Source organism: Dipodomys ordii, unplaced genomic scaffold (assembly GCF_000151885.1).
Source record: "Dipodomys ordii isolate 6190 unplaced genomic scaffold, Dord_2.0 Scaffold199, whole genome shotgun sequence".
NCBI lineage: Eukaryota > Metazoa > Chordata > Mammalia > Rodentia > Heteromyidae > Dipodomys > Dipodomys ordii.
In genome coordinates, this window is record NW_012267415.1 from 1,385,723 (window position 1) to 1,398,580 (window position 12,858).

General features: G+C 38.7%; 1 protein-coding gene across 3 annotated transcripts in view; it reads left to right on the forward strand.

Annotated features, from left to right (window-relative positions):
* Robo1 (roundabout, axon guidance receptor, homolog 1 (Drosophila)) overlaps nucleotides 1-12,858 on the forward strand; it is an 829,689-nt gene that overhangs the window by 774,321 nt on the left and 42,510 nt on the right. For 2 of the 3 annotated variants that reach the window (XM_013034896.1, XM_013034897.1), the window contains exons 18-20: nucleotides 2,591-2,788; nucleotides 8,433-8,475; nucleotides 10,944-11,098. In XM_013034896.1, the coding sequence (XP_012890350.1) occupies nucleotides 2,591-2,788; nucleotides 8,433-8,475; nucleotides 10,944-11,098 (396 nt within the window). Of the gene's footprint in view, nucleotides 1-2,590; nucleotides 2,789-7,052; nucleotides 7,080-8,432; nucleotides 8,476-10,943; nucleotides 11,099-12,858 lie in introns of all 3 variants that reach the window. The other variant, XM_013034895.1, reaches the window with a different exon arrangement.

Genomic DNA, 12,858 nt, shown 5'->3' on the forward strand with positions numbered 1-12,858 from the left:
TCCAGGTGTGAATAGAGGCTGTGCTGCTATGAAACAAAGCCTGAGCTGCAGTGTGACTGTTTGTTCATTAGTCACACCGCCCCCGCTCCCTCCAGCTCATCTGGCCCTTTGCATGGAGACTCTCCTGACTCTTTCCATAAAATCTGAAGCTACCCAACCTAACCTTGGGCAAATAGCCGTGAAATCTATAAACCTGGCAGATACAAAGGGTGTGTAAGGAATAAAAAGAAGAGGCTTTTTTCTTTCAGAGGTAGAAATGCTCTTAGGATACCCAGAGATTAAAGAGTTTAGAACATGAAATAGAACATTTAGTCAACAAGCAGTTGAAGGAAAGTGAATTCTTGAGAAAATAGGTTTTTCAGCCTTGACCATCCATACAATGAAATCTCGGTCTGTTCAAGTCAAAAAAAAAAAAGCAAAAGCAAATACTCTCTTTTTCTGTCTCTGTCTCTCTCTAACACACAGGCACACTGATATAACACACACACACACACACACACACACACACACACACTGTCTTCATGGGAATTCAGCCATTTCACAGAGATGCTGTTTTATAAAGGCTTTGTCCAAAGCTACAGAATGTTGTTTAGCCTTCATTGCTCGTTGTCTCTAACAAGATAAAATTATATTTAATCATAAAAGAAATCTTCATACTTTTTTGACTTAAGGAATGATACTCGTCTAGAATGATGTATACAAATTTTATGTAATTCATTAGAATTCTAATGAATTCTAATTCTCTAGAGTTCTAAATGTATTTGGGAGCTGGAAAGTATTTCTATGTCAAGGCAGATGATATTAGCCTAATTGGAATATTTCTCTTTAATATGGTTCTGAGGTCTTTCTCTGCAGAATGGATGTGAATTTCCGCTCTGACCTGACCAAGCTCTAGGAGATGTGGTTGTGGGTATTTCAGGATAATTCTTTACCCTGATAATTCTTTACATGATGCCTGAGTATCCAGCTCTGTGCCCAGATGTGGCAATCAGGAAACTTACATAGAACAGCAGATATTCCTGTGTGGCTTTTGTCTGGCTTTTAAAAATCTCCTTGATTGGGAGAAGAGCTAGGGCTAGGTGTTTTGATCAGATGAGATTCAGCAAAGTCAATAAAACAAAGCACAGGAAATATGGAAGCACTTTATTACTCACAGATCTTGAGAGAGAAGGACTGCTGACAAAGGAAAATGCACAGAAGCAATGTGCTCACCCAGAGGGCTGAGGTCTTCATTTGCTCATTGTGCTGCACCATGGTGTTTCCTGTGGTGAGTTACGGTGGTTCTTAGAGAAAACAGACATGATTAGTTCTCTCTCTGTTCCACTGTACATCACAAGGGTGAGAGAAGCCAGTCTTCTCACTGGGAGGAGATCCCCAACAGCCAGTTAGTTGGATAGGGCAAATGATATATATTGGCCATATTGAGGAAGTAGGATAAAACAAATTTCAAGAGACTATGCCAGTGGCAATCCTTTCTCTGGTGTGAGAATGTTCATCTTATTTTCAGAATATTAATGGAATCAAGGAATGCACTGCAAGAATATTGTCTGGGTCAAACAATTTTAGAATTGTATGAAAAACCAATCATAATGAATGAGCAAGCATCTTGCTTTAGTACATGTTGAAGAGAAAGAATATTACAACTTTTCAGATGAATGAGAATTTTCCCCATTGGGTGAGCTTGGGGTTGGCCTCCATTAGTGTCAGTAAAATGGGATATTGCTTCCAGCTCTCTCAGAGTGTTTGGTGTCACCTGGTGAAATGGTGGACTAGAACTGGTCTTCCTAGGTTCAAGACACATGGCATGAAATGAGTACATTTTATTTCCTCTGCACTTCATCAATTTTTAATTCTTGAATCAAAATGTTTAATAGAAACTGTAAGTCTTCTTGACTACTCATAACACTTGATCATTCTTTTGCATATTTAATGTTCTTTTCTTATAGCTATTGCTGCCTGTGGTTATTATTTTAGAAGAGAGATGGTTCATAGTTCTCTTAATTTGTCATTGTGTTTTAATGATCAGTAATTTTATGGGATTTTTTTCTTCTTTTGGAACATGGGTTCAAGTAATGTGTTTATTCAACAGTTAAGGGTCTCACAGTGTAGTGTGGGAAGGAGACACAACCATAAATTACCAGACTTGTGGCATTTTGTTTGTTTGTTTGTTTTTTAAGATCTGCCTTAGAGTAGAGAAAAAAAATCTGTCCTCTTTTAAATGTGGACTTGAAGGTTCCTGTGAGGAAATTTGTATCTTTTGTACATGCCCTTCTGCAATGCCCCTTCTTTACTTCTATGCTTGCATCAAAACATTTCATGTTTTTAGTTTCGCATGTTCACATTGTGTTTAGCCTTGCCCTGTGTAACTTCATAAACAGGAGCAATAGAGCTTCATGAAATCAAAAGGGAAATAGTGGAATTTTGCTGGAAATTTCACAAACTATGTTACTTCTCCCAATGAAGCACAGAAAAAAACCAGAAATGACTGTGTAAAACAGAGCCAACTAATATAACCGCCGTTCTCTGTGATGTGTGCTTCCGTTCTCCCGCTGGGGATACAACTGCCATTAATCAGAAGCTGTCCTTTCAGATTCTCATGGAAACCCTGTGTCACCTGAGGATCAGGTCAGCCTGGCTCAGCAGATTTCCGATGTGGTGAAGCAGCCAGCGTTCATTGCGGGAATCGGGGCAGCCTGCTGGATCATTCTCATGGTCTTCAGCATCTGGCTTTATCGACACCGCAAGAAGAGGAATGGACTCACCAGTACTTATGCGGGTATCCGAAAAGGTATTAGCTTTCTCCAGTTTGTTGGCTTGTACTATGCTTAGTAAAACTCAGTGTTTACAAAACTACTAAATTACTCATGATTTTACATGTATACATATATATTCTACATGTAATTCTTTTAATGCACTTGTATTTTAATAATACTTTTTCTTTACAATAGTGTCTATGTACAAACCTCTTCGGGGTAACAGTGAAACAAAGTAAGCTCATTAGTTTCACAGGACCCCCTTGTTTTCAAATATGCTTCATCAAGAGACATCTAGACTTGTCCTCACACATTGCTCTGTTCTCTTAGGCAATTATTTTATTGTTTTATGTTATCCATGGAAATTGTGATGTCATCACAGGAATTTAAGTCTGAGCCTTATACTCCAGTATTTGGTGGGGAGGTGAAAGTGGAAAGTGCTATTGCCTTTTGTGAAGCAATGAACAGAGAACACTGCCAGTAATGACTTCTAAAAGTAGTTCTTTTTCAGTGAGTATACCCCAGGCCTATCATTAAAAGAGAGAAGAGGCTTGGTATTATTTTTCTTCTTAAAGGACCAAAGTTGAATATTTACCTGTTCCTCATGATAGTTTTGGGGGGGGGGTCCAGTCATGGGGCTTGAACTCTGGGCCAGGGCGCTGTCCCTCAGCTCTTCAGCTCAAGGCTAGTGCTCTACCACTTGAGCCACAGCGCCACTTCTGGCTTTTTTTCTTTTTGCTTATGTGGTACTGAGGAATCGAACCCAGGGGCTCAGGCATGCAAGGCAAGCGCTCTACCACTGAGCCACCTTCCCAGCCCCCCTCATGATATTTTTTAACACTGAGTTTCATAAGTTTAGAAAACTGCTATTAGTCATAGTTTTGAGGATGTACCAGATATACTGAGCTGTTTTGTAAATGCATTTGCTAGATAGCCTCAGACTCAGAGGATTATTGATTTGTATTTTTTTTAATCCTCCAAGGAGATTATTAACACTGTCAGATAGATAATCTTCTTTCCTCCCCTCCCAAATATGCTCCTCAAGTCTGGGCTATATATAGCTTAGCTGTAAGTCTCACTTTTCCAAAGTATCTTTAGCTCAACAAAATTATTTATATTTTCTGCTCTCAGAATTGTTATGATTTTGTTGCCCAATCATGCATTACCCTAGTTTCAGGGCTCATACTTCAATGTAATAGAGAAGTTTTGTACTGCTAGCGAGCAAAGCTAAAGAAGAGTGCCAACAAAGACAGACTTTCCCAAACATCTCCACCCTTTTTTCTCATTATCTTCATATTTCCTACTTGAACATGTCCTATGTATCTCAGCCAGGTAATTTCCCTAAGTCTATGACTCAGTAGGAATTTCCAGTGCTAGCTACAACTGGAATGTCCTGATGCATTGGTAAGACATTCTGGTCAGCAGTTTTTAAGTAGTTATTCCCACGTTTATAAGAAAACAAAACAATCAGCACAGATCCATCAGCAATATGTAAAAATGAATCTCAGTGCCTCCTCGCCGGCTCTAATGCCACCTTCTCCTTGTACATAGACGGCCTTTGTGTTCCCTCCCATCCCTCCCTACATTTCTATCCACACATGCGCCCTGTCTAGAGATGAAGCAACATGTCAGTTTCCCAGCCTGCAACACAGAAAACAAAATGAGGGCTTCCAGATTCCTGCACACATAGTACTTACTGGTCATTCTGTATCCGGAAAAGAAGAATGTCAGGCCTAGGTATTGTCGTACAAACCTGCAACCACACATCAATGCCAAGAAGGTTGTTTATGGGTGCCTCTGTGTGGGGAGGTGAGGAAGGAGCCAGGTCTGGACTGGCGGAAGACGCTATGTTTTGAAATCTGCTTTAAATAAAGAAGAGTGACCGCTTCACACGTGGATGCACGGTCTCTTGAACACACTGGTCAAAATGATGGGTGTGATCTATTCTGTTTTGCAAATAGCCAGTGAGCAGTGAGAAGCACTTACTAGGCTTGCTAGTGGAAAAGTTTCATGCTCTGTTGTAGCCTCGAAGCCCCACCCCTGATGTGGCGATCTCCCTCTCCCCGCCCCCCCCCAGCTGAAATGTTGTTTCCTTTACTAATGTCCCCTGGAGCATGCTGCACATGGCCTGTGTGCTCTTCCCGCACACCCTGTGACACTAATATCTCTTCCACTCCCTTCTGTGTAACGTAAGCAGCGCCCACAGAACATAATCACAAATGTAAGCCGAGGAACATCCATTCTGCTTTTCCTGGTTCTTTTTCTTACCCAGCCTTTTTAAAATGCATTGTAAGATCTTAAGTTTTCTATACCACAGTTAAAGCCAATAATTTTATGAGAATAAGACAGACGTAAGTGACAAAGACCCATAGAATACCAAATATCAAGCTATAATCTGGCTTTTTTTTTTTGTTTTAAGCAAGTCTCCCTCTGCCCAGGCCCTTGGACCACTCCGTTTCCCTACCATGTCCACATGCAGCCAGGAAGTACAGCCACTTCCTTGGGTGGGTACAGATGCCAGGCTTTGAGACTTAAGTTGATTTTTGATGCTAGTGGGAAAAATGTCACTTAGTACTCACCCCTTTAAGTCTCGCCTTCTATTCCTCTCTCTAGGCCAGGTCAGAAGCAATGACAAGGACCCTCTCCTGAGTTCCACATTTGTCCTTGTGATCGCAAATTAATGTGCAGGCACTTGGCTCTTGCTTGAATTGCTTCTGTATCAGATGTACATCTCTTTTTAATGAAGACTTGTTACTGTGGCTCTGAACTTTTGAATGTCAGTACATTTCATTGACTCTCTGAAAAGACTTGGCTGAAAGAAAACACAATAGAATTCTTAGGAGAAAGGCTTCTTCGCTCAAAGGAAGGCCAGTATGTGCGCTGGAGACAGAAGTCAGGGTTTTGTTACTCTTGTTTGGGTGCTCAGAGGGAAAGAAGCTAGGGAAGAAGGAACAATTTGTGAGGATGTTTTTAGCATTCCACTCTGCAAGGCCCCAAACTCTAATCCTAAAGTAAATTAAAAAAAAAAAAGAATCAATGTTCAAATGGAAAATAGGAAATCCCTTTTTGGCAGCCTATTCTTTTCAGTATATGTTAATCAGTATTTTTGTTTGTTTGTCTTAAGAATTAAAAAATAAAGCAATCCTTAATCTTCAAGAAAGAAATATGGATTCCCTTGCTTTCTTCACCAGGGCAGCCTTTACTTTAAAGATTGGACAATAATTCAGTCTCCTCCCTGTATGAAATGACATGGAAATGACTCTGGCAGTATCCCACACTCAGGAATGGGAGAAGACAGAGAAAGTGGGAGGGAAGCCAGGCTGCTACTTTTGAGGTCTGCAGTTCAATTTCAGGCATTATTGATTAGATTAAGATTTATAACTGCAGAGAGAGTGAAGGTTCTCAGAGGAGTGTTATTGTTCTATTGTTTAGTGTCTAGCATCACAGAAGGAAAAAAGAATATGTTCATCCTACCCCGAGAAAGCTTCTAAATGTAAATTACGATGGCAACATTGAAGTTCAAGGCTCCACACTTCTTTTTTTTCCTGTCTCCACAAATTTTTAAGATGATGAAAATGTAATGCTATTAGGTTTCTATATTCAGGCACTTCTTGTCAGTGAGACAGTTTGATTTTATGATTCTCTTTGTTTCCTCCTCCTTCTCCTCCTCTGCTTTGCCTCCTCCTCATCCTTCTTCTTTTCTTCTTTCCCCTCTCTTCTTTCTTCTTTTTTTTCTTCCTCTTCTCCTCCTTTTCTTCCTATTCCTCTTCCTCTTTCTCCTCCTCCTTCTCCACCCATCTCTATCTCTTCCTTCCTCCTCCCAGTCTCCCTTTCTCCTTTCTTTTTCCTTCCTTACTGCTTCCAGTAATGAACACTTAAGTGCACCTATTAGTTCATTTAATAAGCATTTACTTTCAGATTCCCAGATAAGGTTCCAGCAAAACCCTGATAATACTTGTTTAAGAATCCATCATCCGGTGTTTGGGAATGATTAATAGAAAGGGATTCCTGTTTGTACAAACGTCACTAAATGCAGGGTCATTTGCAGGCTAACACAGACAACTCCCCTCCCAAGAGTGTTAGCTGTCTTACACGCCACAGTGGTACCTGTAGAGACAAGCATTTTTCTTTTTTAAAACCTCCGATTTTGTTTTATTCATATAGCAGAGTGTCAGACCTACTGGCTTAGCTGTTTACATTTGTTTTATGTTCAGCTGTCTGCTTGATTTATACTAATGTGATGTATTCCCTTCTCTCTTCAGCTTAATAACTGGTTTCTATTTTGTTTTGATTTTTCAGTCCCGTCCTTTACCTTCACACCAACAGGTACATATTTGCTCCTCTCCTCTCCCTTCCCTTTGTTACCTTGGCATGTGTTTTACTATTGTGTTTCTGGTTTTAGTTGGTTCTCAGCAGTAACTTGGGGGAAAGGATGTAAATAGAATCCAATACTTCATCTACTCATGCAGGCATGCATTGGAAGTAGAAAGAGTCGGTGTGATTTTTTTGTTTCTCTTTTCCTCCATTTAGTTTATACCTACACCACATCACACCTTAACCTGAATTGCATGTGTGCCCCTTCCGTAGGCACGGTTGAACCCTTGGCATGATTTAACATGCTAATCATCTCATTGATTATTTCATACTTGGCAATGCGATTCCCCCCTCCCCCTTCATTTCAGCTTTCACATTTTCCCAGGAGGGAAAATAAAATCCCTCTCCTTTCTTAGTTCTTTGAGCATTCAGTCAATATTCAAAATGGTAACCAACATGTCCAGCACATATGAAAGATAAAACTTCATTTTCCCCAAGTCCAAATTCTCTGCCCCATTCAGTTTCCTTGCAATGGGACCCCTTCCCTCTCATCACTCCCATCAGTCAGCAGTGTACCTGTAGCCGGGCCTCTTGGTTTTAATCCAGTTACTGGAATGTCTGGGAGCAGTTATCTCTCCCTAACAGACTACCAGTTCAGAGTTTTTCTAAGTAGCAAAACTTGGCAGCTTTGGAAAACACATTTCTCCCTAGAAAATGTGTCTGTATTCACAGAAAAGCTAATCTTCTTAACCCCTTGCCTAACTATGTGCAAATCTTCTTTTTTGTTGTTGTTGGTCTAGCCATGTTTTCAATCCCAAATTTATCAAGCTGAGGATGCTTTTAGAAGCATTAAGATATATTTTCATTATGTATACATGGTTGATGTAAATATAATGAGAAAGGGTTTTCACAAGCTGGAAGAGAAATAGGTCTCCTTAATTAATAGTCACAACCCAGCACACATGTTTGTGTGTACCAAGAGCATTTATCTCTGTTTTCTGGCATGTTCTGGGAAGGATGCATACATATCATGAAATTGTGGGATCTGATAAATTCAAAAGGGATTTATAAAGCTGTTAATGAATAAATAAGTAAGGGTCATATTTATCATGAATCTACTGTAATTTTTGTTTTCCTCAACCTTGTTGGAACTTTAAGAAAATAAAACCAATGCATACTTAATTCTACAAAAAAAACTAAAATAATAGTCCAATAATAAATATGTTACATCTTATAATGACTTGTATCTTGTTTCTAGTAAGGAAGAAAGAATTTCATTCTTGTAGGATGTTCATGAATGTAATGGTTTTGGACTATGCAGGCATGTTTATTAATTGTTCTTTTTATTTTTTTGTAACATTCTAGTAACTTATCAGAGAGGAGGTGAAGCTGTGAGCAGTGGAGGGAGGTAATTATTTTGCTTGTTTCATGGAGCCTAAGTGGGAATTCCAGGTGTTCCTTCTAGTCTTCCTCTGAGATACAATGTCTTCTTCTTTTTGAAAAAAAAAAAAGGTTTATCTTAAAAACAAAAAATTGTTCCACCATCTTACAAAGATTCCATTTGATCTCTGCTGTTAAACTAAACGAGATACATTACCAATGGGAGCCATTGCATTTTAGCAACTGACCACACGAGGGCGGACTTTAACCAAAAAAGACCAGACTTGCTGATTTAGCAAGTGATTAAAAGGAGTTAAGGTGATTAAGCTATGGCATTTATGAAGATTAAGAAATATAGCTAGTTAACAGATACTATCAAAGAAAAAAATGCTCATTTGAAAATCTGCCGAAAGCAGCAGTTGCTCATAAGTTGCAGGTTATGTTTGTTTCTGATGGCTCTGCTTTCAGCATAGGTCACATCTCCATTTGAAGGGAAATATGGTGAAATAGAAGAAAGGATCTAGGTAGCTTGTTAACAAAGAGATTTTCCCCTTCTAATTAAAATGAACCTCCATCCTGTACTTATGTTTTTTTGGTAATTATCATTCAGTGAACCTTAACATATTCACAGAGAAATCACAAATTGGTGTGGCAGGAGGTTGAAGGAGCTGAGCTAGGGTGTACATTGCATGAGGCAAGCTGAAGGATATTCCACAAAATGCTGATTTGGGGTTTCAAATGCAATAACATCCTGGTACCAGGGGAGAACAAAAAGATTTTCCAACTAAAACCATTTTAAAATTCAAATTCAATTAATTTATTGAGTGCCCTTCTTTGTAAAGTTGAATAAGCTTCTGGGCAGAGAAAATTAGTAAGATGTGATTCTTGAATTCAAGGAGCAGAACATCAGACAAAATAACTGAACTTAGTGATTTCTTTCCTAGGGACAGCTAGCTTCCTGTTTTCATACCTGTGAACCTAAGCCCCAAAGACCCAAGGCCAGAGAGATTTTCATAACGAATAAATCCCCTAGGTTGAGGCATTAGATCAGAGCATGTCGTGGTTTTTGTTTTGTGTTTCACTTCAGGGGAATATCATGTAAGTCAAAGCCCAGGCATTTGTGAAAGAGCTTCTGGAATCAGGATGTTTTCTCATGAGTAAACCTGGGGTGCTTGATTATTTACCCACCTCTTTATAGGTGAATATTCATGGATGCCGACATCAATTGGCTTGAAACTGTTCTCTGTGCATGGACACATGTGCACACACTCAAAATCCTGTGCACACACAGAAACCATAAGCTTGTTCATTCTCTAAATAATCTATACCTGGGCTAGAAGCTGCTATTGTATAGGAAACAATGGCCAGATAGCATACTGTTTTCTATGGACAGAATTTTTTTTAAAAAATTCTTTACTGATTTGAAAATTTTACTAATAACTTTTCAAAATAAAAACAGAATTCTAGCAGTGATTTATTTCAAATACTGAATAGATATGAACATTTTTCTAAGTGAAATGATAAAAGATGCAGTGATGACACAGAGGTAACAGAGTGAAGGTATCAACTACAACATGATTGAATTGTGATTTTTTCCCCCTTTATCATGAATTCCAAGTATATGGCAGGAAGTGTTTTAGCTGCTTAGAATCCATCGGTGAACAAAGTAGAAAAAAGTCTAGCTCTTGTGTATCTTAGATTGTAGCAGAAAAAGATACCTGGTGAATAATAATTTTTTTAAGTCAACTGAACCATATAAGCAGTTGGAAAGAAATGTGGGAGATGTTCAATAGAATAAAAAAGCGGGCTCATAATGGGACAATAAAACTATGGATCGCCTTCATCTTTAACACTATTCCAAACATATCTCAACAGAAAGCTACAGTGTAAGTTGCTAATCCTTTTTCTTTTGGAAACCAATCATAAATAGAAAAGTTCTGTCAGCCTATGATGACAGCAAAGCATTCACAGTCATTGTGCTTTGTTTTATGTATGTATGTATGTATGTATGTATGTATGTATCTATTTACTTATTTATTTGGAAAAAAGCACAGTCACATGAGAATTGTAATTTTATAATAGATCCAAAATGAAGAAACGCAAATGATGCTAAGTAGAATGTATTTAATATACTACAAGTAAAAAAAAAAGGAAAGAAAGAAAGAGAAAGCACTAGTTTCCTACATTTTTAGGTGCCATATGTAATTTTTAATTACTGTGACGAAAGGCAATATGGAATAATGCCAACAATAGCAAATTGTAGCTCCAAACACTAGTCTATCTGCTTGGTAGATTATGACTTGATGCACAATTCTGAGATATACCCCAGAACTTTCTGTTAGAGTTGCCTATCTGGAAATAACGAAGAATCAGAGTATAATACTGTTCAACCAAATGATTGCATAATGAACTAAATGGAGTGTTTCCTGGAGTTCCCAGTGAGCAGCCTTTTTTCCATTCACACAACATTTGGCATCATGTATTTCTTTTCTTCAGGCCAGGACTTCTGAACATCAGCGAGCCTGCAGCACAGCCCTGGCTGGCAGACACGTGGCCCAACACGGGCAACAACCACAATGACTGCTCCATCAACTGCTGCACATCTGGCACCGGGAACAGCGACAGCAACCTGACCACCTACAGTCGTCCAGGTTAGGGCCACACAGAGCGTGGGATGGGTTTCCAGGAAGCCTTAGACAGAATTAACCAAGAGGAACCACGTCTCCTTTTCCTCTCCCTGCCGAGTTCAGGAGGAAACAGTTGCCTCAACATTCCCCTGAAGCAACGAACATAACATAGCAAACTAGTCCAATTCAGGCATTTTTCTCTGTCCTTCAATCCTTATGCTTTCCACTCTACTGAGGAAATTGTCCCTGAGGTTAGCCTGTACTCATTCTAAAATAGAGAACAAATTACAGGAAAAATTAAATCATGGCAAAGTGTTAATAAGACTGTAGATAGTTATGATCTTGGACTAGAACTATGAAATATTTATAATATTTAATTATTTTCACAGTACTGAGAAAAACTCTGATCCAAAGGTCAATGAATCTGTAAAGTGAACCAAATTCTCCACTGACAGTAATTACAACAATAATAGTAGTAATAACAATTTTGCAACAAAAGTAACAAAAAAATCTGAAGTAGAAGTTTGCTAAAATTTTCACTGAGATTTTATAGAAGTAAATCCTAAGGGCACAAGAAATATAGAGAGTATAGATATGTATATGTATGTATATTGTAGGTATACATGCATGCACTTATTTCCTACTATGTATTTTGGTGTAGGTATATATGAGTAAAAACATTGCTCTGCTAAAGTTTTACCACTCACTTATTATAGTAGAACAAATGAATGTGGAATACATAAGATAAAGGATAACATTTATAGACAATATCTTACAAAACTTCAGCATGAACACTCTAACAAGTGAAGAAATATGTCTATGAATGGGAAATAACTCCTGTACTAAAGGAAAAAAAAATAGACTGGCAAGAAAAAAGATGGAACTATAAGAATAAATCACAGAGAAATTTGTGATTACTTTAAAACAACCGAGTGCTTTATTCACTCAGTGAGAACATAGTATCATCATGTGACCAGTTATAACCTCCAGAGTTGCCATGTTCTGGTTGTTTGCAGATAGTCACATAATTGTAAGTAAGCAACTATATGGAGACCTAGAGGCCATGAGACATGGTAATACCCATTTAAATTAAGAAGTGGGGGTAGCGGGGCTGGGAAGGTGGCTCAGTGGTAGAGCACTTGCCTTGCATGCATGAGGCCCTTGGTTCGATTCCTCAGCACCACATAAGCAGTAAAAGCCAGAGGTGGTGCTGTGGCTCAAGTGGTAGAGCGCTAGCCTTGAGCTGAAGAGCTGAGAGACAGCGCCCAGGCCCAGATTTCAGGCCCCACAACCGGCAAAACAAACAACAAAAAAAATTAAAAAATAAACAAAACCCACAAGAAGTGGGGTAGTGACTGGCCACTGAAAGCTAAGTAAAATAAATAATATACAACTTAAAATTCAGCTCTTCATCTTCCTAGTTACCTATCAGGTGATCCACAGTTATATATGGCAAGTGGCTTCTCTGGAAAGTAATACCATTTCAAAACTTTCCAGTATCTCTTTTTAAAAAAGAACAAAAAAAACCCCACCTGATTGGATAATACAGATAAAGAAAAATGGCAGAATCAAATGGGATTTTGAGAGCCATTGTTTTTTTATAATACTTCTTCACAGCTATTAAATAGTACTCAAGAGCTTGAAATTAAGGACAAGATTTCTTAAAGACTAAAGGGAGGAGCTAGGAAGGTGGCTCAGTGGTAGAGTGCTTGCCTTGCATGCCTGAGGCCCTGGGTTCGATTCCTCAGCACCACATAAGCAAAAAGAAAAAAGCCGGAAGTGGC